Source organism: Haliotis asinina, chromosome 16 (assembly GCF_037392515.1).
Source record: "Haliotis asinina isolate JCU_RB_2024 chromosome 16, JCU_Hal_asi_v2, whole genome shotgun sequence".
In the NCBI taxonomy this organism is placed as follows: domain Eukaryota; kingdom Metazoa; phylum Mollusca; class Gastropoda; order Lepetellida; family Haliotidae; genus Haliotis; species Haliotis asinina.
The window spans coordinates 42,876,803-42,904,229 of NC_090295.1; the positions used below are offsets into that span (position 1 = coordinate 42,876,803).

The 27,427-nt window shown below is 40.0% G+C and overlaps 1 protein-coding gene across 1 annotated transcript in view; it reads right to left on the reverse strand.

Moving 5' to 3' along the window:
• Window positions 1–27,427, reverse strand: part of LOC137268583 (probable serine/threonine-protein kinase drkC) — a 62,276-nt gene that overhangs the window by 10,922 nt on the left and 23,927 nt on the right. Inside the window, exons 2-11 of the mRNA XM_067803158.1 lie at window positions 25,262–25,385; window positions 21,099–21,229; window positions 20,056–20,167; window positions 19,556–19,616; window positions 16,872–17,015; window positions 12,624–12,810; window positions 7,369–7,515; window positions 2,769–2,922; window positions 2,177–2,287; window positions 1,401–1,470 (exon numbers count right to left, since the gene is read on the reverse strand). Coding sequence (XP_067659259.1) covers window positions 1,401–1,470; window positions 2,177–2,287; window positions 2,769–2,922; window positions 7,369–7,515; window positions 12,624–12,810; window positions 16,872–17,015; window positions 19,556–19,616; window positions 20,056–20,167; window positions 21,099–21,229; window positions 25,262–25,385 — 1,241 coding nt within the window. The remainder of the gene's footprint in view (window positions 1–1,400; window positions 1,471–2,176; window positions 2,288–2,768; window positions 2,923–7,368; window positions 7,516–12,623; window positions 12,811–16,871; window positions 17,016–19,555; window positions 19,617–20,055; window positions 20,168–21,098; window positions 21,230–25,261; window positions 25,386–27,427) is intronic.

The window sequence follows — 27,427 nt, forward strand, 5'->3', positions numbered from 1 at the left end:
CGTACAATCGCGATTCAAAAGTGCAATATTTTGTACTTGGGCTTAATTCCCCCGAAACGAAGCCCTCGGGAGACTGAACCCAGTCATAGCGGCTGGATATGCACTCAAGTGTAACGACGGCTTCCGATTGGCTGTTTCATTTGCTGATATGCTAAGGGTTCATTGTGTGTACAGAAAGATGATCTGTTTGATGGGCATTTTAGAAGTATAGCCAGTCACAAGAAAGAAAGATTCTTTATGGGTAACAACTTCTTTTTGTGTACTTGATCCGTCATTTCAGTATGGATTCATATACTGTTGTCAAACAAAATCATATACACTAAAAGAAGTCGTTATCCTTGAAGAATGAATATAGAGATGTTCGGTTTGGAACATACATGTTCTCTGAATTTCCGCTCGATCCATTAAAAAATCATGTCAGTAGAGATGGTAAACTGCTGCGTGGCTGGAATCTGTCATTCGTTCAAGTACAAAGCAGGACTTGAAACTGACAAGAGTTTGCACCAGTTTCCGTCAGACCCAGTCTTCCGAAAAAAATGAATGTAGTTTGTTTGCAAACCCACAGACATAAAAACATGTCATGTGTATCACACGGGCCTAATTACATAATGTGGCAGACACGGGACTCAGGTGCACGAGTCATAAATCAACTTATTTTCTTTATGTTGTATAGTCTGATAGGTATTAAGTTCAAATTGCACGTGGTCAATGATTGAAGCTGTGTATTGCATGTTGTCTTTAGCAGACAGGCAGACAGACATATAGGTGTCAATAAACCAGACACTGAGCTCTCTCTGTGACAGAGACTGCTTACCACAATCAACAAGTTGTTTTACGTAACGAGTAGATTATTTACTTGTTTGTGTACACAACCAAGATTAGACTACTGCTCACAACCTCAGATGCTGGGCATGCATACTGTTTCAAGCTCCGCGAACCTATTCACTGCGCATGCGTTATGGACGCAGCACAGCACAGCTGTTGAAACCAGTTTCCCCCCTAGTGCTGGGGGGAATTTAGTGACACGTTTGAGTTCCAATTTCGCGGGCTTTTCTGTCAACTTTATAGGTTGAATTGGCATTTTTTATGATTTGTTTTGGTAAGTACATACCAAAAGGTACCAGAATCTGCAAAGTTGTGTTTTATGTTGCATGTGACCTTTAACAAGATACTTCTCTGACGCATTACACAGACGTGATTTCCCTGAGCACACCATAAAAAAGATTTGATAGGACTCCAGAAAATTAAATCTGATTGGTCAAAATTGGACAAGTGTATGTAAACATGGAGGCACAGAAACAAATTTGGTGTCTCTATTACTCTTATACTGAAAAATATGGAGTACGTACTCCTGTTGTTGAAAAATTAGCCCTGATAGGACTTTCCAGACCACAACTTACAACAGCAATCATCATGTAAACACTCCTGTCTGACTGGCTGCAACAGTTTCACCAAACCAAAGTCAGCCACCTGCCAACAGAAGTACACACAGAATCACCCACTGTCATTAGTAGTCTTGAGTGAGTGAGTGAGTTTAGTTTTACGCCGCACTCAGCAATATTACAGCTATATGGCGGCGGTCTGTAAATAATCGAGTCTGGACCAGACAATCCAGTGATCAACAACATGAGCATCGATCAATTGGGAACCGATGACATGCGTCAACCAAGTCAGCAAGCCTGACCACCCGATCCTGTTAGTCGCCTCTTACGACAAGCTGAGTCGCCTTTTATGCATTAGTAGTCTTGGTTTGTGGCACCAGTCAATACTTGAGGAATGAGATCGGACATGTATAACCAGTAACACATCTATCTGGTGCATACATGTCACACTTTCAAACAGAAATACTTACAAAACAGTGACAGGCAAAACGTAAATACTGAAGATCATGAAAACAATCTTGAGGATGCCTGCACATATATTTTCTTAAATTTAATTAATCTGTTTATTTGATTTAGTTTTTGAAAAATTTATTCAGGTGGACATACTACATTATTACATATTATGTATTCCCTGTACATTTATTGGAGTCCAGTTTGGGCCACTGATGGGTTTTAAATGCCATATTTTCTATATTTGAAACTGTGATGTAACTAAAATACCAAGCTGACTCACTGTGCATTCTAGAGACATTCTGTTTACAACAACACTGAATCTAACTCACTAACACACTCACCTTGATGATATCATCTTGTAGCAGGAACAGGTTGGCACAGCGGAGATCGCGGTGGATGATGGGGGGCTTGGTGGAGTGCAGGAAGGCCATGCCATCGGCCACACCATGACACTGATAACATATCATAAATGTTCATAATATCTCTGGTCTTGGATAACCAACAACCCCTATTCATAAAATATTCAAAGCCAGAGATGTCGTTCATGAATGATACAGCTGTAATATAATGAGTCTTTTAATATTTATTGTTCAATATCTCTCCCTGCAGGTGTGAAATGAGTTGATAATACAATATGTGTACATATGTATTTTATATCCTTCCCTTGTATAAACAATATATCCATTGTCTAGCAACACATTTCCTATTCAATTTATTGTATGTACATGCAACACTGGCGTCTTGTACAATTTCGTATATATACTCATTGATGTATCTTGTCTGTATCAATTCATCTGACAAAGGGACAAGGAATAGCCCACAAACGTGACATAAAATAAACAAGAAGCTGCCATCCGTATTATTTTCCTATTACTTTAATAAAAAATATAATAGTGAAGGTCTGAAGTAGACTCAAGATATGAGTTGACTCACCATCTTGACTCTCTGAGGCCACGTGAGTTCTGTTCCTTTGTGCTTGATGACATCCTTGAGACACTCTCCGTTGACGTACTCTGTGATGATGTAGGGGTGTTTTCCGTCCAAGCAGAGACCCACCACTGTCACAATGTTCTTGTGGCGCTGTCGGCTACAACACACAATTCCAAACTACATGTTGGAGGAACAGACACACCTGAACTGTCCAGGAAATATAATAATAATAATAGTTCATTTATAATGTGCATGGCTCCATGAATATTTCATGCTCCAAGCGCACAGTCCAAGGGTTCACTGACTTGACTCATCACAGAATGCTTGCTCATACAGATATATTTTGAGTCTGGAATTAAAGAGAGAGAAAGTGTCACAGTCTTTAATATTTTCGAAACTAATTCCACTCAGTCGCAGCTGCAAATGAAAAGGATCTGTGTCCATAGGAATCTGTTTTGGTAACTGGGATAGTCAGCAAATTTTTTTACTCTGATCTCAAAAATAGAGCCAGGATATATGGTACAATACAGGCAAGGAGATGCTCTGGAGCATCCCCCGACAGACATTGGTACACGAAGCACAGGGTCTTATAGCTTATTCTTTGTTGTACTGGAAGCCAGTGGAGGGTACAAAGGATTGGGGTTATGTGATCATACTTCCTGGAGCAAGACACGATCGTGGCAGCCGTATTTTGAATGCGTTGGAGTTTGTTTATGGCCGACTTTGGAGCATTGGTGAGCAGTCCATTGCAGTAATGGACATAAATATGTGACAAGTGGACATTTACTTTACAGGGTATGTTGGCTTATTCTAGACGGAATGAAATTAAATACTGAACACTGACCCATTTTGAAGATGAAGTCCTCTCCAAATATCCAATCTATCGTGTCTATTCTTAAAGGAAGGTGGGTAACACATTGATGATCCTCAGAAAAGACCAGGATGTCATTGTACAAAGTGATCAACTCCTATACCATAACAGACCAATGACTGGTAGCACTATGGTTGATTTAGACCCTAGACTCACTTGCACAAAGTGATCTTAGCACTACAATGATTGCAACTTCCATTCTCTAACCTAGGCTTAAGTGAGTGAATTTAGTTTTACACCGCTTTTAGCAATATTAGAGCAATGTCACGGAGAGGGACACCAGAAAATAGGCTTCACAAATTGTGCCCATGTGGGGAATCGAACCCAGGTCTTCGGTGTGACGAGCGAACACTTTAACCACTAGGCTACCCCACCACCCTCCTAGGCTTAAGACAGTCATTGAGCTAAGATGGCTTTGTGCAAGTGGGTCCAGGACTTGACACCACTATACTAGCTCCTCAAGACCTTCATGCCAAACATTTCCAATTCACCAATTGGAGACAGTGATCAAGAACAATCTGCTGTTCAGACATCCTTGTATCCAGAGACCATAGCAGAAAGATGCACACTGAACTACAGGAAAAACCAACAGTACATTCACCTCTAACCATCCCTCTGAAACTGAAAATCTGGCATCATCTCAACCCTAATCACGCAGCCATGACCTTGAACATAAACTTAATTGTCTGCAGCATGTCTTCCACAACACTAACAAGTAATCTCAACAAGCCAGTCAAGGGGACCATTTCTACCTGACTACAGCATAGTGTGCAAATAATTTTCAAAATCTAAACAAAAATAAACAGCACAACAGGATCTCTGACCACTAACAAAAGTTCCCTAGTCATCAAACTCAGTTTGACAAATTGAAATCCTTTTCACCTCATCGTAGTTGATAACAGAAAAATTGCTGGTGAAATTACCCCCAACACGTTTCCATGGTAGTGAACTGGGTCAATGCAGACATCATACACTATATTAAGTATATTAAGAATAAATCCAGTATCAACAATAAAACAATTATAACATAATATTTCCACATTTCCCTTAAGGGCTGTCTTCCAGCAATACAGTCTGTCAAGTGAAAAACAGTCAATTGTTGACCTACCTTTACAAGTTTCTAAGTATGTCACAATTGCCCTTGAGGTTATTTATGAAAGTTTCAAAACACACCAATGAAACAATGATGTGTGACATCAGCCTTGCAATAGAGATACTAGGGTCCTCAAGGATACATAAGATCCTTATAATGATCTATAATATCAAAATCAATACCACTGAATAAGCCTTTTGGTGCAAAGGTTTCTATATTTGTCTATAAAAATAGCCTGGAGAAGAGCTGATATGGCAAACAGTTTATTTTCAATATATCTATTCCACTTTTAACCTAGTTCATATTGCTAAAAGGTCATAGCCTACATGCATCGTATTGTTAGATTCAGCACTTTGGGGCATTATGTTACAACCAAAATGCAGTTGCATTATCAATACTGTAGATGCATATCAATGCATAAAAATATCTACCATTGGACATCTTTTGCAATGAATTAAACAGGTGTATATTTTCAACTAGTTTTGAAAACTTTACGCCACTGCTAGAGGTAGTGCATTTAATAGGACATGAGTTACAGCGTTGAGATGTGCAAATAGATGCTCTTGTCTGGTATTGTCGTCACACTTTCAGTTGCATGTTTATTATTATTTACAGAATCTATCTTGACAGCACAAGATAGATTGGTTAGTGTCAAATATTTTGACCACAGGAAACTGTCCTAAAACTTCAACCCCAGCTACGACAATAAAATAATAATACTTTATTGCTCCAAGGAATTTATTTTACATCAGATGCTCTGACAGAATAACACAGCATGGCACTAGGGTACATAGACACACTTTCCACTTAAACATCAAGATTTGAAAAAAGTGTTTGCCGCTAACATAGCAGTGTCCCCCGCCGGTAAAGAAGCATGACATATTTATAACATATTCACTACTGTTTACTCTTTGCTCATACACAAAATGCATGAAATGACTGGTGTCTGGATAAGCACCTAATGCAGGCTGTCGACAAAAGTGGAATATTTATGGAATATTGCATCAACAAAAGTTCAAAAAGTGGACAAAGTGTCGTTGCCATATTCAATATAAGATCAAGGTCATCCAAACTGGCTGGTGTCAGTGTAGGCTGTCACAAAACTTGAAACATTTGGGAATAATAGTTCATCAGATATCAAAAAGTTGGGGGTACCTAAAAAATAGAGTCAAATTCATCCAAATCAGTTGGTGTCTGTATAATCCCCCAATGTATGTACAACTGTTAACTGTTCGTTAAGAAGAGTTTGAAAAGTGATCAAAGAGTCACAGTGACCTTGAAACAAGGTCAAGGTCAAACAAATCGACTGGTGTCTTTGTAATACCCCAATCTAGGATGTCACCAAATTTGAAGACATTGGGTGCAGCAGTTCATGAGATATCGCGTTAACAAGAAATGGGACGTGCGTACTGACGGACATGCAGACGATGCTGAATACATAGTCCCCTGTTCCATGTTATGGCAAGAGACAATAAACCAAGCATTGAAAGAGGTAAATTAAACATGGTAATAGCAATGTAAGCAGAAACAAACAAGAACATAATAGAGCAAGATGGATGACAATAGGTCTTATTTAAATAAAACAATGCTGGATGGAATCAGTGTTTTTACTGTTGTTTATAAAACAAGAGGGTATGAAAACGAAGCTTTGAGGGTAAAAGTTTGTATTCACCAAGTGTTCCGAATCATTAGAAGTTCTGACAGTTCACTAGGTATGTCATGTTCCTCTATTATTCCAATTGTGACTCGCCCTGGCTATGCCTAAGCCTCATTCATGCCTAATGTGCACATTAGCTTAACAACATTCCTTCCCACACTTTTCTGTCATAATATCACCCATCCATTTGTTGAATATACCCTGTATTTCATGGATATTGGAAACTAAAGACATCTTCAGGTTTTGTTGTATTGGTTCATTTTTTACCACTTGTTTCTTGTGGATTCTGGTTGATTGTTGTTGCTAACGCCTAACTCAGATATTCCAGCTATATGGTGGCAGTCTGTAAATTATCAAGTCTGGACCAGACAATCCAGTGATCAACAGCATCTATCTGCCCACCTGAGATGCAACTTGTTAATTGAGTAAGTTTACTTTTACACCACACACAGCAATATTCCAGTTATATGGCAGTGGTCGGGTATCAAGTCTGGACCAGACAATCCAGTGATGAACAGCATCAGCATCAATCTGCACGTTTGGGAACCAATGACGTGTATCAACCAAGTCAGCAAGCCAGACTACCCGATCTCACTTGTCGCTTCTTACAACAACCATGGGTTGGTGCACGTCACAACCAATTCTAACCCAGATCTTCACAGGTCTGTGGGTTCAGGAATATGACAAGGGTGCCAGTAGCATCAGGATCATTCATCTATCTGTAAATAAAGGTCATCAAACACCCTGCTTACCTGTAACCTTTGACCTCAGCATCCCTGACCTAATCAACACTGTTTATTAATTTCTGTAATGTCCAGGCAGGACTAGATACAGTTGTGTAGTGAGAATGCAGTGAGGTTGGACTAACAATCTAAAGGCAGCAAAGTTACATTCTACAGATTCCCACAAAAAAAATAACTACTTTTCACAACAAAAGAACTTGTGGAGATGGATTGTGGAGGAAACTCATTCAATCACTCACCTGTGAAACCACACCTCACTCTTCATAAATTCCATGGTTGCCTCGGTAACCTGGTTGCCATGGATATTGATAGTCAGCCTCTTGACCGCGACTGTCATGTCCTGCCAGGTGGCGATGTGTGTATCACCAAAGATACCCCCTCCTAGTCTGAAAGACAGACGTTATCATGAGCAAATGTAACACGTCAATAGGCAACTTGAACATGTTATCACTGGCTGATAATACTTAGCTATCAACACTCATCATCTTCTCATAGGGAAAAATATCTCATGAAGTAAAAAGTGAACATAGGACTGCTCATCCACTGCATCAACTCATCCACTGCATCAACTCATCCACTGCATCACAACCTCATCCACTGCATCACAACCTCATCCAATGCACCAACTCAACCACTGTATCATCACCTCATCCACTACATCACAATCTCATCCACTGTACTACAACCCCATCCTATGCATCAACTCAACCACTGTATCATCACCTCATCCACTGCATCACAACCTCATCCAGTGCATCAACTGATCCACTGCATCATCACCTCATCCAATGCATCATAACCTCATCCAGTCCATCATAAATTCATCCACTGCTGCATCGCATCCTCATCCTCATCCATGGTGTCACATCATTCACTGCATCACAATCTCATTTACTGTATTATACCTTTGTCCACTGTATTATACCCTCATTCACTTTAGTGTAACCTCATCTACTGCATCACATCATTCTCTGTACTAAAACCTTAGCCACTGCATCATAACCTCATCCACTGCATCACAAAATCATGTACTGTAATATAACCTCATCCACTGCATTATAACCTTATCCACTACATAACATCTCAAAAGTAGCCTCATGCCTGCCTCACGGGTGCTGCTGTTCTTCAGACCAAATTATTGAACACTTTTCTCTTTCCATAGTGAGATCAATTACCAAATGACTTCCTTGAGAATTGCACAAACTGATCAATGACACCTACAGACATGATGACATGTTTCCAGTCACAGAATGTCATAAGAAAAAGACAAGGTCATCAATATCCCCCGCAATGGTAAAATACTCTTTGTGAATACATCAACTAGCTACATCTATGTTACATTGTTCATCACATTAATCACATGAAAACATATACACTAAAAACAAAAAGTATGGGATAGTCATATAAATACATAAACATGGTGAGATCATTTACGCTCTATGGTAAATCTTTGAAGGGCATTTAGAAGTGGAATATATAAGAAAAGCAAGATTTATGGATGTCAACTTCATCGTGAATAACATGACATTTCAGAGCAAATGCTTGGTCCTTCATCAGAAACGTTGTGCTATTTACAATAAAGAAGCTGACATCCACAGATCTGGCTTTTCTTCTACTCTAATTTAATTTTTGTGAGCTCGATTGGCACTTAAATGATTCAAGCTGCATGTGACGTGTGCCTTCCTTTGGGCATTTGAATCAAACATGGGGCTTGTGTGTTTCAGCATCCTTGGCTTTTGCTGTTTTTGACAATGTTTCATTTCACTAAAAACGCACAAATATTGAATCAGTTGCTTGACCACATGTTCTAACTTGTCGATGTAAGTGTCCATTAAGCACAGAAACAACTACATTTATGACTATCAAATTTTATGGTGTTCCCATTCTTTTTGTTTGGAGTATATACATAAACTATTCATATACTAGCATGCTTGTATCTACAACAAAGTGCCTCACAATGCTTTCTTGCATCGATATACCTCAGTAGTGTTGACACTGGAAATAGAGTGGTAGTGTTGATTTATGTCATTAAGTTCTTGAGTACCGCAAAGAATTGAAAGGTTTAAAGTTCTGCTCTGGAAATGAGCACTACTACCAATTTCATTTTAAGTCAAACTTGTTACCATATCAAAAATCCAAAACTACCAAAAGGTTCCAGTTCACCACCAGACCTATCTATGTACAGAGTTTGGTGAACAAATGCTGAATATTCTGGTCTGGAAATGATGACCTTGCACAGACGGGCAGTAAGATGGAGTCCAAAATAATAACAATAGAGCCAAATGTGTTGTGAGGATTAATTACAGATTCACATGATAAATGAGGAGAAAACCAAGGTTTGTCCTTTCCTATTTTTTCAGATTACTTAAATATCAACATATTGATACTTTTCTGTTTGCTCTTAACACACAAACAATACACCAATGTCACAGAACAATATAATACCAATACATGGATGACAAAAACTACACCAAATGCACCAATACACCAAATCAAAATAGTACTTCGACATGACACAAAATACACCAAAACAAAATAGTACACCAACATGACACAAAATACACCAAAACAAAATAGTACACCAACATGGCACAAAACGTGACATAAAATACACCAAGACAAAATAGTACACCAGCATGACACAAAATACACCAAACATAAAATAGTACACCATCACAACACAATGATACACCAACAAACAAAACTCCTGCCAACACTTGAGATTCCAACTGGTCTATCAGTATGAACACAGTGACTGGTAGGTACTGGCAAGTCTATCTAGGTCACTGCCCAATCAATCACTGTAGGATACAGGACAAGGTCAGCTGGACAAAGTGAGGAGTTCTGATCCCACCCTATGCACACATGCTTTAGCTAAATCACCAAGTGGTGAAAAATTTACGATCACGTCAGAGATAAGTGAGATCTAAATACCACAAGGTAACCAAGTTTTCATCTTCACATTCTCAAGTGCAGTCCACAATATGACAAATTAAAAAATGGGACAAATAACACAGCTGGTAGAACAATTGCTCTAGTTTTCCACGAGAAGCTATGTAAGTAGACCGATGAGGACTAGGGGGACCTGCTGCTTCTTGTTTCCAGCACACATTGTTGGCAAACATTCATATACATGTGTTGCTGTGCTTCTGTCTTTCTCTACAGTACATGGAATCTAATGTCAGGATCTGGGTTTCATTATTTACTATGTGTCTCCTATTTCTGTTCACTAGGATTCCTACCAGCAGTAGGAGTTGAAGACTGTAATGCATGAGAGTCCCATATAACAAGTACAAGGCATGTAGTGGCACAAACAACCCTCAATAAGTACAGTTAGTACAACAGCTGCACACATTTTCAAGCACACTTTGAAGCTCTCTTTTACCAGGTGAGGAGTTAGTGTATGAATTTATTTTGAAAAGTAGCTAGCAAAAATGTTGTTGCCACATAACATACTTCACTGGCTCTGCAAAATATCTAAATGCACATCGTTACATTTATATCCTCTTTTGCACAATGCTCTTGACATTTTCTACATAGCGATCATCCTGTGATAAAACATACTAATAAACTTTTATAACTGCATTCGTCACATTCATGTGCATTCAAAAAGATCAAATTATGTGAGATTTTCAGCAAGCCAGTCAGGATAGCTTTAACAAAATTATTACTAGCTTGATTCACAATCAACTAGCATTTGGCTAGTGGGCCAGTAGCTACTTCCAACCACTGGGTGGGGAAGGGTTGTGGTTAAAGCGTTCACTCGTCACACCTAAGACCCAGGGCCTAGATTTTCAAAGCTCTTGCAGCGCTAAGTTAGTCTTAAGTGCCATGAATTAACATTAACTTATGACTATCTTAGCACTAAGAAAGCTTAAGTAATCTAGGCCCTGGTTCGATGCCTGACATCTCCTATCTCACTCATTTTACCAGGCGCCCTAACAAGCATGATTCTCCTACAGCGACACAATGAGATTAACCTCTACCTCCATGCTATTTCCCTGCTTCACCAGATAACCAAAGCTCTTCACATTGCTGAATAGACTGGTTGTTTATCACCTGCAGACATGCAACCTCTGTTTAATCCATTCAAACAAACATGCAACCAGTCCCTTATTTGACTCATTCAACACTACATCAAACAGGAAGTTGTGGCCAACATCAACTACAGCAACAGTTTCACTTCGCTGTCTACACATTAATTTCCATTATTGAGAGTTTCTTGCAAAGGAGATGCATCCGGCTGCCATGAAACTACTAGCTGCTCCATGATGTTGCTGCCACAATGTAAACATCCTGAGCAGATGTTCACAGGATCATCATTGATCAATGGTTTGTACTTGCATAAAAGATGTTTGCTTGTTGCTTAACATCACACTAAGGAATATCCTTGCCTTAAGGTGGCAGTCTTTAAATAAACAAGTCTGAACCAGACAATGCAGTGACCAATGCCATGAGCACTGATCAGTCTGACCTCCTGATCGTGTTAGTCACCGCTTACAATGAGCACAGGTTGAAGAAAACTATAGCTACTTGTAATATGATCTTCACGAGTATTTCAAATGATTTATATCTACATGCATTAGATTCCTCTTATGGCTGGCCGAGCTTTTTCCAAATACCCTGCTTCAAATTGTTATCTTTAGTCAATGACATACATTGTATATATAGTCGTACCAAACATTCGGCCTTCATCTGCTGTATACAGGTGAAAAAGACCATAAAATATCTAATGTTCCCATTAAAAATTAAAAATACTTCACCCTTGATGAACAAGTTCCGAAAATTATGAGAAAATTATTGTCAAAGGAACAAGAGCCCAACAATGACATTTGTTTGGGGATGTCATGAAAAAGGAGGTCATCAATTGTTTTCATCAATGGTTCCCATTAATTGTTCTCAACAATGATCCAATGTTCAATCACTGAATCATTCCACCTGGACTAATTAATCCACCACAAATAAGGGACAAATGTTTTTCAAGCAACAACATTTCACCTGGTAACTGCATTACATAATGTGAGTGCATGCAACCACGTTGACCCAACACTGAATGTCTCATATCGTGACATCTGCTGACATTCCACATCCAGCCATGCATTTGACATCAATGTTAAGACCTTGATAAGCAGGTTGGCCCTGACACAGCTAATGACAGAGGAAGATAAAGGGTCTGTATGTAACTAATATCACCACTGCAGGGTGTACACCACCACATCATGCATTACACAGACACACAGCTCATGGAGACCCTGGTTAGAGTTGACCTTCAGTAACCCACGCATGTCGTAATGACTAACAGGATCAGGTGGTGAGACTCGCTGATTTGGTCAACAAATGTCATCATATCCCAGTTTCATAGAATGATGCTTGTGGTATTGACCATTGGACTGTCTGGTCCAGATTGGATTATTTACAGACCCCTGCCACATAGCTGGAATATTACTGAGTGTGGCATAAAACTGAAGTCACTCACCCATTCACTCACAGTTACCTTTGACCAAGTTCTACACTGTCAACAGATATAATGGCATCATCCAGGACAGGAAGTAGTTTTTTTCTAAGTGTCGTCGCTGGCTCATAGTCTCGGTAGGCAACAGGTCGAGACAAGTTTGGGTTCAACCCTTGTTCCATCCTTGATGGACCTGACATGCTTGAACTGGGTGGGGCATTGTACAGACCTGAATATAAAGGAAACAGATGTCAATATATATGGTTTTACAAATGTTCCTGCCCGTCTATACAAACATGGTTGTGTCTATGACCCCAATAACCAGTTGCCACTGTCCCAACCCCTGGTGCCGGTTCAAATCCAAGACGGGACTCAACCCCTCAAAAGTACTAGAATTTGTGCTTTATTAAGAAAGTGAAATCCCAAATATGACATATGTTGCAGAATCTCAAATTATAAGAACCAATGAAATCATACTGCATGAGACAGGAAGAAATAGCAAAATGAATAGCCAGATCTGTGTCAAATAATTGTTCGATTCACACATTTTCCTGCTTGTTCAGGAGTATTTTGACTAATGGTGTATAAACAGACTATGACTCTCATTTTCGAAGATGATGAAACAACTTAAGAAAGTCACAGTTCTGTTTCACATGTTTTATGTCTCTGGCAACAAAGGTGCACTGGGAACCTTCTCTGCCATGAATCCCAACAGGTAGATAAACTTGTGGTACCAAGGACCTATTCTGCCCTGAATCTCAACAGGAAGATAAGCATGACATACTGGGGACCTATTCTACACAAAATCCCAACAGGGAGACAAGCATGAAGTGCTGGGGACCTATTCTGTCCTGAATCTTAACAGGGAGACAAGCATGAAGTGCTGGGGACCTATTCTACACAAAATCCCAACAGGGAGACAAGCATGAAGTACTGGGGACCTATTCTACACAAAATCCCAACAGGGAGACAAGCATGAAGTGCTGGGGACCTATTCTGTCCTGAATCCCAACAGGGAGACAAGCATGAAGTACTGGGGACCTATTCTGTCCTGAATCTTAACAGGGAGACAAGCATGAAGTACTGGGGACCTATTCCGCCCTGAATCTCAACAGGGAGACAAGCATGAAGTACTGGGGATCTATTCTGCCCTGAATCTCAACAGGGAGACAAGCATGAAGTACTGGGGACCTATTCTGCCCTGAATCTCAACAGGGAGATAAGCATGACATACTGGGGACCTATTCTACACAAAATCCCAACAGGGAGACAAGCATGAAGTGCTGGGGACCTATTCTGTCCTGAATCTCAACAGGGAGACAAGCATGAAGTGCTGGGGACCTATTCTGTCCTGAATCTTAACAGGGAGACAAGCATGAAGTACTGGGGACCTATTCCGCCCTGAATCTCAACAGGGAGACAAGCATGAAGTACTGGGGATCTATTCTGCCCTGAATCTCAACAGGGAGACAAGCATGAAGTACTGGGGACCTATTCTGCCCTGAATCTCAACAGGGAGACAAGCATGAAGTACTGGGGACCTATTCTGCCCTGAATCTCAACAGGGAGACAAGCATGAAGTACAGGGGACCTATTCTGCCCTGAATCTCAACAGGGAGACAAGCATGAAGTACTGGGGACCTATTCTGCCCTGAATCTCAACAGGGAGACAAGCATGAAGTACTGGGGACCTATTCCACCCTGAATCTCAACAGAAAGACAAGCATGAAGTACTGGGGACCTATTCTGCCCTGAATCTCAACAGGGAGATAAGCATGAAGTACAGGGGACCTATTCTGCCCTGAATCTCAACAGGGAGACAAGCATGAAGTACTGGGGACCTATTCCACCCTGAATCTCAACAGAAAGACAAGCATGAAGTACTGGGGACCTATTCTGCCCTGAATCTCAACAGGGAGATAAGCATGAAGTACAGGGGACCTATTCCGCCCTGAATCTCAACAGGGAGATAAGCATGAAGTACAGGGGACCTATTCCGCCCTGAATCTCAACAGGGAGACAAGCATGAAGTACAGGGGACCTATTCCGCCCTGAATCTCAACAGAAAGACAAGCATGAAGTACTGGGGACCTATTCTGCCCTGAATCTCAACAGGGAGACAAGCATGAAGTACTGGGGACCTATTCTGTCCTGAATCCTGTAAAGGATTAACCATGAGGTAGTGGTTTAATATTAATATTTAATTCTGCCCAAAATCCCAACACGAAGAAAAGCCTGACATTGGGATGTATCATGCAATAGAACCCCTGCAGAAGGACAAGCATGGGGTACTGGTGACCTAATCTGCCCAAAATCACGACAGGGAGACAAGCATGACGAACCGGGGACCAATTCTATTCACAACTGCAACAGAGAAACAAGCAGTATGTTTTGTACTGCAGATATTTCACCAAGACAAGAAGCCAGACACTTCAACATTTCAGTATGTTCTGGTACATTCTGATATCCAGCACCATGGATGGTTCACCAAGGCTAAGCGGCATTTGATCCAACAGCTACACTGATGCAGCCAGGAATTTGCAATGCAGATCACAGTTAGCATGTGATTACAGTCACAAAACACCAAACTTAATATATCTGTGGGGAAGATATTAATGGCCACGGGGTATCCATCAATAGCCAGACAATATTTCTGGAGATACCCGATACCTGATTCACTGCTCAATATCAGCTTATTAGGATCATGTAGAATTGTGTTATTTCTGGTTTCAGCTGTGTGAGCACTTATCCTGGACGTTATTCGATATCCATCATGTCCAAGGTGCGTGCTCCTGTTACACATCCTACATGTTCAAAGCATTAAGGGAGCCTGAATATCACACTTATCACGAAGTGATAGGGTTCAAATCCATATGAGTATGTGAGGTCAGCTTATCCTGTGATTAATGACTGCACTTTACTAAATACAGCAGGAGACAGTTCAGAAGTAACTCAGTATTCATCCTCATTTGTTCAGTGTCTAGTCCCTGATAATTACCTGAGTGCAATCGTTGCCATAGTGCCAAATGACAAAATGTCAGATATGAAAGTCTGATCAGGTTTATTTTCACATGGGAGGGAAATATTGTCGGAAATTACTGATAAAGATGGAAGTCAAACCTGGATACACTTTAGATGATTGTGCCTATTGGAGCTGGCAAATCCTGTCCTGATGCTTGATGGGAATTTAGAAGCTGGAAGCTAAGATAACAACAATGGTATGGATTTATAACTTCTTTAATATTTACATCACAATGTTTCAGTTTATGGGGCAAGAAGTAGCCCAGAAACATTAAGATGTAAATATTAAAGGTGTTGTAAATCCATATCATACATTGCTATAAAATCCTGTAAGCAAATGATCCTGTCAGGATCAGTGGATTATGGGAGATCATTTGCTTACTCTCGCATACCCTTCATATGTAAAGGGAACAGGTTAAAAGGGCCGCAGAACAAAAGCTCCCCAAAACAGAAAAGTCAAAAGGGCAGCAAAGACTTGCCAAAATGGCCATATCAGAAAGTCAAAAGGGCCTCCGATCCCTTGTCAAAAGGACACCCATATAAAGCGTAAATTAGTAAAAGGTCATACATCTATAAAATGTATACTTTATACATACTAGTTCACTTTTTCAGAAGATATACTTTGCTAGCACCCACTGTAAATATTCAAATGTGTGTATCTATAGAACGCTTAAAGAGAGATGTGTGAGTATCACAAAACTGAACCCTTGTGTACAGACCTCTGTTTAAATCTGGGATCATAATATACATCAGTGATCAGTGTTTACATCAGGAATCAGGGTTTGCATCTCTGATATCAGGATTTATTTCATAGATTGGGGTAACTCCTTAGATCAAGGTTTAGGGTTTACATTTTGAGATTGGGGTTTATGTCACGGATATGAGCATCTTCAGGGGAACTTCAGGATGAGGGTTTACATCAGGGACATATATATTTACGTCATGGATCAGGATTACTTTAGTAACCAGAGCTTGGGTTTACAGCAGAGATCAGCTTGGACATAAGAGATCAGAGTTTACATTAAGGCTTGGGATTCAAATTTGGGATCAGGGTTCACATTAATGTTAGGGTTTGTATGAGGTTCCATCAATCTATAGCTTGTGGGATGAGGTGAAAATACCATATTAGGTTGTCAGGCTCAGTGACTACGTGCCATTAGACATACTGCCAAGACACAACATTTTCCATAATCTCTAAGAATGGTTTGTCTAGTTCAGACTTGATATACTGCAACATTTTCATCAGCTGGAATAATTCTGTCTTCCTACCTGGCAACTTGTAGTATATCTGCAGCTGAGTGCGCTTGATGTAACAAAGACCTCCGATAGCAGCAGCTACAAACAGCAACGTCACCACCGTGCCCACCAGGATCAGCAACATCCCACCATCGGCTCCCTTCTTCCCCTTGGACTCTGGAACACATAAGCAACATTGCAACAACAGCAACAGACACCCACAGGCATGTCTGGGCTGTGAGATTGCCCTGGGTTTATGGGTATATCTTCTATGCACTTCGGAGGGACTTTGGAATAAAGAAACAATGTTGTAACTTTCGTGGGCAACATTGTAGCATTGGTGAACAACTTAATCATCTTAGCAAGCTAGCTGTAACTTTTGTGAACAAGTGTTAACTCCATGTACAACATGTAACCAGAATGAACAATACTGTAACCTTTCTGAGCTACACTGTACCACCCTTAATGATCAAAATTGTACCCTTTATAAGCAGCGCTCTATCCTTTGTGAACAACAATGTAACTTAAGCAATGTTATACCCTTAATGAACAACATTGTAACTTTGGCAGGAAAAACTGTACAACACTGTAACTTTAATAAGCAACACCCTAACCTTTGTGAACAACAATGTAAGTGTTATCAAGAAACGTCCTTCCCTTAGAAAACAACATTATAACCTTAGTAAGCAACACTCTAACCTTAGTGAACATTGTACTCTACCCTTAGTGAAGAATATTGTAAGTTTAGTAAGCAGTGTTTTGCCCTTTGTAAACAACACTGCAGCCTTATTAAGCAGCGTCTAGATTTTTGAAGCTCTTTCAGTGCTTAGATAGTCGTAAGTTAATGTTAATGTATGACACTTATGACTATCTTAGCGCTAAGAGTGCTTTGAAAATCTAGGCCCAGCGGTCTACCCTTTGTGAACAACATTGCAATCACAGTAAGCAGCACTCTGCCCTAAGTGAACAATATTGCAACTTTAGTAAGTAGTGCTTTATGCTTCATGAACAACACTGCAACCTCCTAAATATTGTTACCTTAGTACACAACACTGAAACCTATAAAGGAAACAGAGTAATGCTGGTGAGCAACTCTCAGTGAGCAACATGGTACCATTACTAAGTAGCTTAGTAACCTATGAAAGGAACTCTGTCAATTCAATGAGCAGTGCTGCAACCTTAGTGAAAACAATGTAACCTTTGTATGCAAAACTGAAGCTATATTTAGAAGCTACGCTATGTCTGCCACATCCTGGAGATTGTAACCACGACGACCCAAGAAAAATAGAAGCAACATTCCACCATCATACCATTTCATCCAGAAGGTGAGTGAGTGTTTATATACTCTCAGCACCATGCATTATGACACACATACTTGTACAGGAAGGATTTTTCAATATCTTGGAGATGGATTGTTCACATTATCCCTGTTCTAATCAATGAAGCAAGTTTATTCAAGCAGTGTTATTGTATTGAAGTTTAGTTTCCACTGACAAAAACCTACTTTATACAATAAAAATCAATCATGTCTGCTTCAGGGTTTTCAATGGCAAATTCTCCGACTGCTCAGTTGAGAACAGATAACTCCCTGACAAAAGCATTCATTATTTGGCTTATGGAGTTTGGATAAAATTCAGCAAAACCTCTATCTGCAACATAATCCAAATAAACAGTAAAAAATGTTCTGTTCTTCAAACAGATGTGAAGAAACATCTGAATATGTTGCCATAGTTACCATCAGTCATGCAAGTCTCTTCAGACTGGTGATGTAACCAGTTCTATCCATCCAGGTCTACATGTAAATATGCAACTAGAAAATATGCTCTTTTTTAAAGATTTCTTTTCAGCTACATACCTCTTTCATAGTGTCAAGTATATTACCTATGATTATTTCTTTTGTGTGATTATTGTTCCAAATGCATGTGGTATGTGTGAAATATCTGGGTGACAAATTAAGTTCACACACTGATGTAGACGCAATACAACACCTATGTTGACAGACACTGAGTTCAAAAAGTATGAATGTGGGTCCTCAGGGAGGCAGTTCAGTACAAGAAAACATAAAGCACAAACGGAAGATGAATCAAAATTAAATGTGAAAAATCGATGGAAAACTGCTAAGCTTGTCTTAGTTAACTGTTTAAGTGCTTTTTATTGAAGTATGCCCAACTTTGCTGGAAAATACAGACAAGCGACTTTTGATGCCAAATATTATCTTTCATTTGAGAACCACCCCATGATGAGCCTCACAAAGACAGTGATGTGACTGTCTGGATGGAGACACTGACAGGAATTTGATAGATGCTGTACATTTCCTGTTTCCAGTTTGAGATGTTGGTGTGTCATTATCTTCCAGTGTTGCAGATGACCAGGTACAAGAAGCATTTGATGTGTGGTTTCAAAGTGTCTTAATTGGAACGTCTGCACACTGTATTGACATAGACACATCAACAAGGATTTCTTTCTATTAGAGTGGTCTGTCTACCTACTGGCAACTCTCCAGATGTTATATAGTAAATTATCACACTGATGACACAAACAACAGTTCTTACACATAACACACTACTAGAGAAACAAACCCAGATATTTTGTGTACAAATGCACGAGTCTATTTAACCAGATCTGTTGTCACCCAAACCCTATCATTGTGTAACAAATGTTTTGAAAGCCATGACTGGGTTCTGTTCTTTCAACCAATATTTTAATAATACACATACCATCCAGAGACTTTCCTAAACAGCCATTGGGACAACAACATTTATGGTGAAGCTCCGCCTCCTGCAACATTAAAACAAGAACGTATCCAGGATCCCAAGTCTTGTGCCTTATTTGGTCAAAATTGGGATTTACCTGAAGATTTTTATTAAAAGATGTATTTTAATATTGCGCTCGATAATAAAATGAAGCCTCTTCCTTTTGTTTGTTTCACTTTCATCTTGTCCATTTTTACAATAAGAGAACTTTGAATTTCCATTTGGGAAGTTTTACTGACAATACTGCAGACTTTGGCCAAATAACCACCTCTGAGAGATCTTGATTCACTTATCAACATGAAAAATGAGAGGTGATGTTTCTATCAGATCACACATCACACCTCCACCCCTGTTCCATAAATGATCTCAACATCATGAGGCAGCAAAGCTCTTATGAAAATATAGTTTTTATTAGTATAGTATTTTTTCAGGATGTTGGGACTGGTTGAAAAGAACATATTTACCACAGGCTCCCCTCGGCCGATGTCCTTTACTATCCGAAACAGTCCATCTTCAACCGATGTTCTCTCCTCATCACACACCAGACGTACAATAACTTCTCTCTGCCTCATTGACCTGTAACACAAATGGGAGTTCAGCTTAAGTTTTGTGACAAAATTGTTAGGATAGTAGCATGTCTGGATTGCAGTGACAAAGACAATCCCACCATCCAATCCTATACATGAAGAACAAGAAGTTACAGATGCCTTCTGGTCTGTAATCTTTACAAGGAGACAAGAACAGGACTGTGTGGACCTCCACTGTCAAAGATTAGAGCGCTTGGAAAACATTCACAAAGTGGTAACAAAACAGCCAATAGATATATTATGTTTTCATGCTGTTCAGTGGTTTGAAGTTTATCAGACTGCAGTGTAGTTATGTCCCTTAGTTGTTCCAGGATCCATGAAGCATGGGTTCCAAAAACCAGACTTGCCACAGTCCACATCCTTAACTTACCACCAACCCATGTTAGAAGTGATCTTCAATAACCTGCTTGCAAGAAGCAGCTAACAGGAGCAGGTGGTCAGGTTCACTGACTTGGTTGACACATAACAGCAATTCCCAATTGCCCATATTAATGCACATGGTGTTCATCACTGGATTGTCTGATCCAGACCTGATTACTTACAGACAGCCACCATATAGCTGGAAGGCATAAAACTTAACTCACTCACTCATTCATTAACAACCATCATACATGCACATTTACGACCTAATGACATCAAGTTATCCTTCCACAATATGTGAGAATCAGGGTAGTCTAGTCGTTAAAGTGTTTGCTCATCACACTGAAGACCAAAGTTCAAATCTCCACAAAGGCACAATGCTTGAAATCCATTTCTGGTGTCCCCTGCTGTGATCTTGCTGGAATAGTGATAAAGGCAGAATATAACCAAACTCACTCACTTCCGGACTCCATAAAATCATCCTGACACATAAGCAGACTATTGCTCAAAGTATCATTTACCATAAACACACAGGATAGTTTACAGTAGAAACAACTCACTCTACTCCTCCAAATCGTAGTTCTACATGAAGCAAGTCTTGACGGTCCCGTCCTGCCTTGAAGTAAGCCTTATCTTGCACACCCAACGCATAGTAGAAGCCAGGCTCTTGTACATCACTGTACTGGCAGATCTGCAACACACAAGAACAGGAACATTCAGGAACATTCAGGAACACACAAGAACATTCAGAAGCACTTCGACAGATGGGGTCACAACAGTGGCTGGAGAGGTAACAGTCTTCTGAGGATCACAAAGTTCATACAGGTCTCACATTAGTGATTTGACATCATTTCAAACAATTGATGTGTCACTGTGTAGAATGACTGGACACCTATAACTCAAATGAGGACCCTTGAAAGGAACTTATTGATTCCTCAGCTGCTTCCTTCATCAATCACAAATAAAAACATTTACAAGACAGAGTCACAAGGCTTTGTAGCTCATCTGACTCAACATGGAATCATTGTTTTCACAACCATAGTGAACAAATAAATAAATATGTGCTGAAAGTCTTGGAAATGGAAGGGACAAGATGTACTGAACAAACTTGAATCTTTTTATGGCCGTTACAGTCACACAGTCACTTGTTTAGGTTTGTGCCTATTTCAGATCTTACATTGTCTCATCAGTGTGTTCACTGTGTGAACATCAACTATTTTGCTGAATCAAGATCAAGAGGATATTGTTTCTTAAATCAGACTGCAATTCACTTGACTTCAATCCAAGTGATAACACAGCAATTAGGGGCCAGGTCATTGTGGTCCCAGTGAGATACTACTTGGAGTCCAACTGATAATCAGCTGTCATTTGTAAAAAAGGTGACACACTAGGGTCATGGTGTAGGGACACTGATCTCAAAACTAGATTTTTAATTGTGCAGACATCCTGTAGTAATTTGTCAATACCTCCTTCATCAAGTTATACACCAAAGACAAAATCAGGTTTGTTGTACTATGATTATTCTATCATGCCATGCTGCACGCTTCAAGTCATAGATTTCACAGTGTTCCAATTTGTTTTTCTTCAGAAAAATTATTGAATATTACAGTTCTAAGTTTTTCATATTCAGTGGTAATTAAATACAGTAAAATATGGGTATTACGAAGACTCAGTGAGAACTAATGATAGTTTGTTCAAGACATTTTGACTAAAATGAATGCATGCTCATGGCACTGAGAACCTATGTACAAGGTGAAGAAAAGAATTTTTTTCAAAGAATCCATTGTTTCAAAAAGTGTTGTGTGGAGTGGCAAAGAGTTCAATTGGAGTGGAGCAATATGTTAAAGACTTTTCTTTCCACAGGAAGAGAGGCGAATACTAGGGGGAGTACCAGTAGATGTGCAGCTTGAAAACGAAGAGTGGTGGATGGAACTTGAATGGGTTAACAGGAATGATAGATATGAAGAGGCAAGATTGTTGAGACACTTGTAGGCGATGCTCATAAGTTTGAAATCATGGCAAATTAGGTGGACTGTGTATAGTGTTGAGTAGCATCAGTGTCACAGGTAAAAACACTTCCAATAAGGTGTCAGGGCAGTATTATCGGGACTGACACCCTTCTGGTCTCACTTTCAAAACGACCATGCTTGTGGGTGGGTAGGTGCTTGCGTGCATGCGTGTGTGGGTGAGATCCATATAGATTCATTATATGCCACATCACTGCCAAGACTGAAAGAAATACTAGCTGTTTGTAGCTACACAAGTAGCTGAGAGACAGCCCCCACGAACTGAGAGAGCAAATCAGCTGAAGCCCTACAAAGTGTGTCCCAGGTGGCAGGTGTCCTATCTAATCAGGTGTCAGGTTACTAGGGAAGCTACTGATCTAACAAAACAAGTCGTTGGTATTTAGAACTTTGTACATCACCCTTTTTTTGCAAAGATACAAGTGAGTGGATGTCACGTGATAACTGAATCATTAACAATAGGCCCCAGTTAACAGTTCATATGCAAACAACTAATTGAACAGCTACTCATAGGTATCTTTACTCCTTGTTCTGTATTCTGTGCAAGTAATCATACTTATCATTACACCTTACATCATAATAACATTTCAATAGCGCCGATATCAAACTCCGCTTCTCAAAGCTTTTTCCATATATCACATGTCAATCTCAATGGCACATCATATTATCAATCTCAACTCCCTGGGGAGCCTACACCACTTGCTGCCCCTAACCGCATCGACTTCATGTACCTTTCCCATTCTTTACAAGGTACCCATTCACAGCTGGTAAATTGAGACACATAGATACACAAATTGCTAAGCTAACTGAAATTCATGCATTCCTTTGATATTTTCCAGTTTTTCCTACCACTGTGCTATTGAAAGCTGGAGATGAAAATTGGAAAATATTAAAGGAATGCTTGAATATTCCCGTGATCCTCTATTTGTTTCTGCAAGTATATAATATCATCTATAATGTTACATTCTGTACAACTAATCATGTATGATTTAATATATGTGCACCTAGTTCTGTATTCATAGCAGTAAGTTGAGCAGCACTTTCAACCATGTTTAAATACATTTGATACATATGATATTTAAAAGTTTGTAAAGATTGTTGCATGATATGCAAAGGTTGAAGGGGACATACTTACCGACACAGAATGACAGCTATCACCAAACGGTTCATGGGGGTTCTTTAAAGGCAGAGTGTACGGAACACATGGGTTGAAGGGGACATACTTACCGACACAGAATGACAGCTATCACCAAACGGTTCATGGGGGTTCTTTAAAGGCAGAGTGTACGGAACACATGGGTTGAAGGGGACATACTTACCGACACAGAATGACAGCTATCACCAAACGGTTCATGGGGGTTCTTTAAAGGCAGAGTGTACGGAACACATGGGTTGAAGGTGACATACTTACCGACACAGAATGACAGCTATCACCAAACGGTTCATGGGGGTTCTTTAAAGGCAGAGTGTACGGAACACATGGGTTGAAGGGGACATACTTACCGACACAGAATGACAGCTATCACCAAAAGGTTCATGGGGGTTCTTTAAAGGCAGAGTGTACGGAACACATGGGTTGAAGGTGACATACTTACCGACACAGAATGACAGCTATCATCAAACGGTTCATGGGGGTTCTTTAAAGGCAGAGTGTACGGAACACATGGGTTGAAGGGGACATACTTACCGACACAGAATGACAGCTATCACCAAACGGTTCATGGGGGTTCTTTAAAGGCAGAGTGTACGGAACACATGGGTTGAAGGGGACATACTTACCGACACAGAATGACAGCTATCATCAAACGGTTCATGGGGGTTCTTTAAAGGCAGAGTGTACGGAACACATGGGTTGAAGGTGACATACTTACCGACACAGAATGACAGCTATCACCAAACGGTTCATGGGGGTTCTTTAAAGGCAGAGTGTATGGAACACATGGGTTGAAGGTGACATACTTACCGACACAGAATGACAGCTATCACCAAACGGTTCATGGGGGTTCTTTAAAGGCAGAGTGTACGGAACACATGGGTTGAAGGTGACATACTTACCGACACAGAATGACAGCTATCACCAAACGGTTCATGGGGGTTCTTTAAAGGCAGAGTGTACGGAACACATGGGTTGAAGGGGACATACTTACCGACACAGAATGACAGCTATCACCAAACGGTTCATGGGGGTTCTTTAAAGGCAGAGTGTACGGAACACATGGGTTGAAGGGGACATACTTACCGACACAGAATGACAGCTATCACCAAACGGTTCATGGGGGTTCTTTAAAGGCAGAGTGTATGGAACACATGGGTTGAAGGTGACATACTTACCGACACAGAATGACAGCTATCACCAAACGGTTCATGGGGGTTCTTTAAAGGCAGAGTGTACGGAACACATGGGTTGAAGGGGACATACTTACCGACACAGAATGACAGCTATCACCAAACGGTTCATGGGGGTTCTTTAAAGGCAGAGTGTACGGAACACATGGGTTGAAGGGGACATACTTACCGACACAGAATGACAGCTATCACCAAACGGTTCATGGGGGTTCTTTAAAGGCAGAGTGTACGGAACACATGGGTTGAAGGTGACATACTTACCGACACAGAATGACAGCTATCACCAAACGGTTCATGGGGGTTCTTTAAAGGCAGAGTGTACGGAACACATGGGTTGAAGGGGACATACTTACCGACACAGAATGACAGCTATCACCAAACGGTTCATGGGGGTTCTTTAAAGGCAGAGTGTATGGAACACATGGGTTGAAGGTGTAGTTCCATAACTGATTCTGAGAACTGAACAAGGTTGAGAACCTGCAAAACAAACATTAATGGTAATATTTACCATTTCAGATATAATTCTAATACAATAAAATACAGATCTAGACTATTAGTTGTTTGGCTTTCATTTTGTGGAAACCACAGTATCTGTGTGGGTTAGATTGCCAGCTTTGTGTGGCTTTTACTCAATCTGTAAAGTAATCGAATCTGTACTTTACAGTAAAAGTTTCCATATAAGTTGTATGCTTCTTTCGAGTGTAATGTGGTCTGATGTACACATTTTCGTAGTAGTGCCACCTGAGCCGCTAGGTGAGGTAGGCAATGGATAATATTGTTACAAAGAGGCATACATCAGACCTTACCCAAGGCAGAACCACACAATGTATTTATCCTACCACCATGATGAATGTACAAAATATCATTTCATTTGATTTTAAAGATCATTACAGACCATATCACATGTAAACAAAGTGTCGTAGGCCTCGACTGGATTTTCTAAATTAGTGAAACAAACTGACAAGCTAAAAACTGCTGTGGAAATGGTTTATTATGTTTAAATTGAGTGTGCTTACTATTCAGTCTATAACATAGCTTAAAAATGTTAAAGTCTACATACATAAACGTCTACATAGTGACCTCAAGAACAGCTAATCGAATGGTTTTCTAACTCCAGGCACTGTATGCGCCATATTATGTCATATGATTGTTACTGATACAGCTTCTCCATGGAGAGTTTGGCAGTTACCATTGCAGCAGCTAATATTTTTTCCATTTGTCACCATCCTGGGAGGGGTGACACAGAAACTTGTTAAGTGAGTGAGTAAGTTTAGTTTTATGCCACACACAGCAATGTTCCAGTTATATGGCGGCAATCTGGTATCAAGTCTGGACGAGACAATCCAGTGGTCAACAGCATCAGCATCAATCTGCACGATTGGGAGCTGATGATGTGTCAGCCGAGTCAGCAAGTCTGACCACCCGATCCTTTCAGTTGCCTCTTACGACAACCTTTCATGGCAAACCTGGGTTGCTGAAGGCCTGTTCTACCTCAGACCTTCACGAGTCCAAAATTGTTAAACTATAATTGTCCAATGGAATTAAAATATTTTAATAAGGTAAGATGATACAAGCTGTCATTTTTCTAAAATTTCAGTGTGACTTACAGCGTGATATTACAGAGAGTAGAGTGTCTACTGACTTTGGCATGTCTGCTGCCATGACAACAAGGTACATATTTGCCACTTGTGCATTGCTAGTATATAAATACTAGCTCAGACCGAGATTATAGCTGACTTTCTCTTGAGTCAATGGCAACATATATGCAGAGTGCACACCTCAATAAACACAAACGACACATTAAATACATTCTCTTGAATAAGAAAGCTGACAAATAACTTCACAAACAGCATAGTTACACAATAACACAAAAAAAGTGTAGACAACAGGAAATCAGCCATACCACTCAGAGTAAATTACAAACTAGCAAAGTATCCAGCCTGTCAGGAGACAGGTGTACATAAACTAATACCGCAGTTTATGTTCCAAGCAGTCGCTTGATTTGCAGTAAAATCGTATGGAGTCACTTACATTTTCTATTTATTGATTTACACATGAACATACTAAGTGCTACTCAGCCCTAATGCAACGCTTCTTTGATCTAGATCATTACAAGACATGGAACTTGGCGTTATTCTGATCCAGAAAGCCTAGTGTGAGGTACTAGACCTACATTTCTGCTTATGTTGAATGGTGAAGCAACAGGCATCCACAGGGTTAAAAATTCTATGACTTTAACTGGCAATCGGAGTCAAGGTTAGGCCAGACCAATTTTATTTCTTGCTTTACGGGTCGTCAGTCGTATCTTTTCAGGAATAAGAAGAAAATAAAAATCAAATTTCCCTGCTAAGTTTTTAATGGCCAAAACTGTAAATGTACAAGAAAAAACATTCTGGATTGTTTTTGCCCGATATACACTTAGCAAGTCGTCAGAAGTAAAATAGTTCTAATATATGGAAGGAATACTACTTTGACTGGGGATACGTTCACAAAGCAACCTTAACTAAGGTTCACTTAAC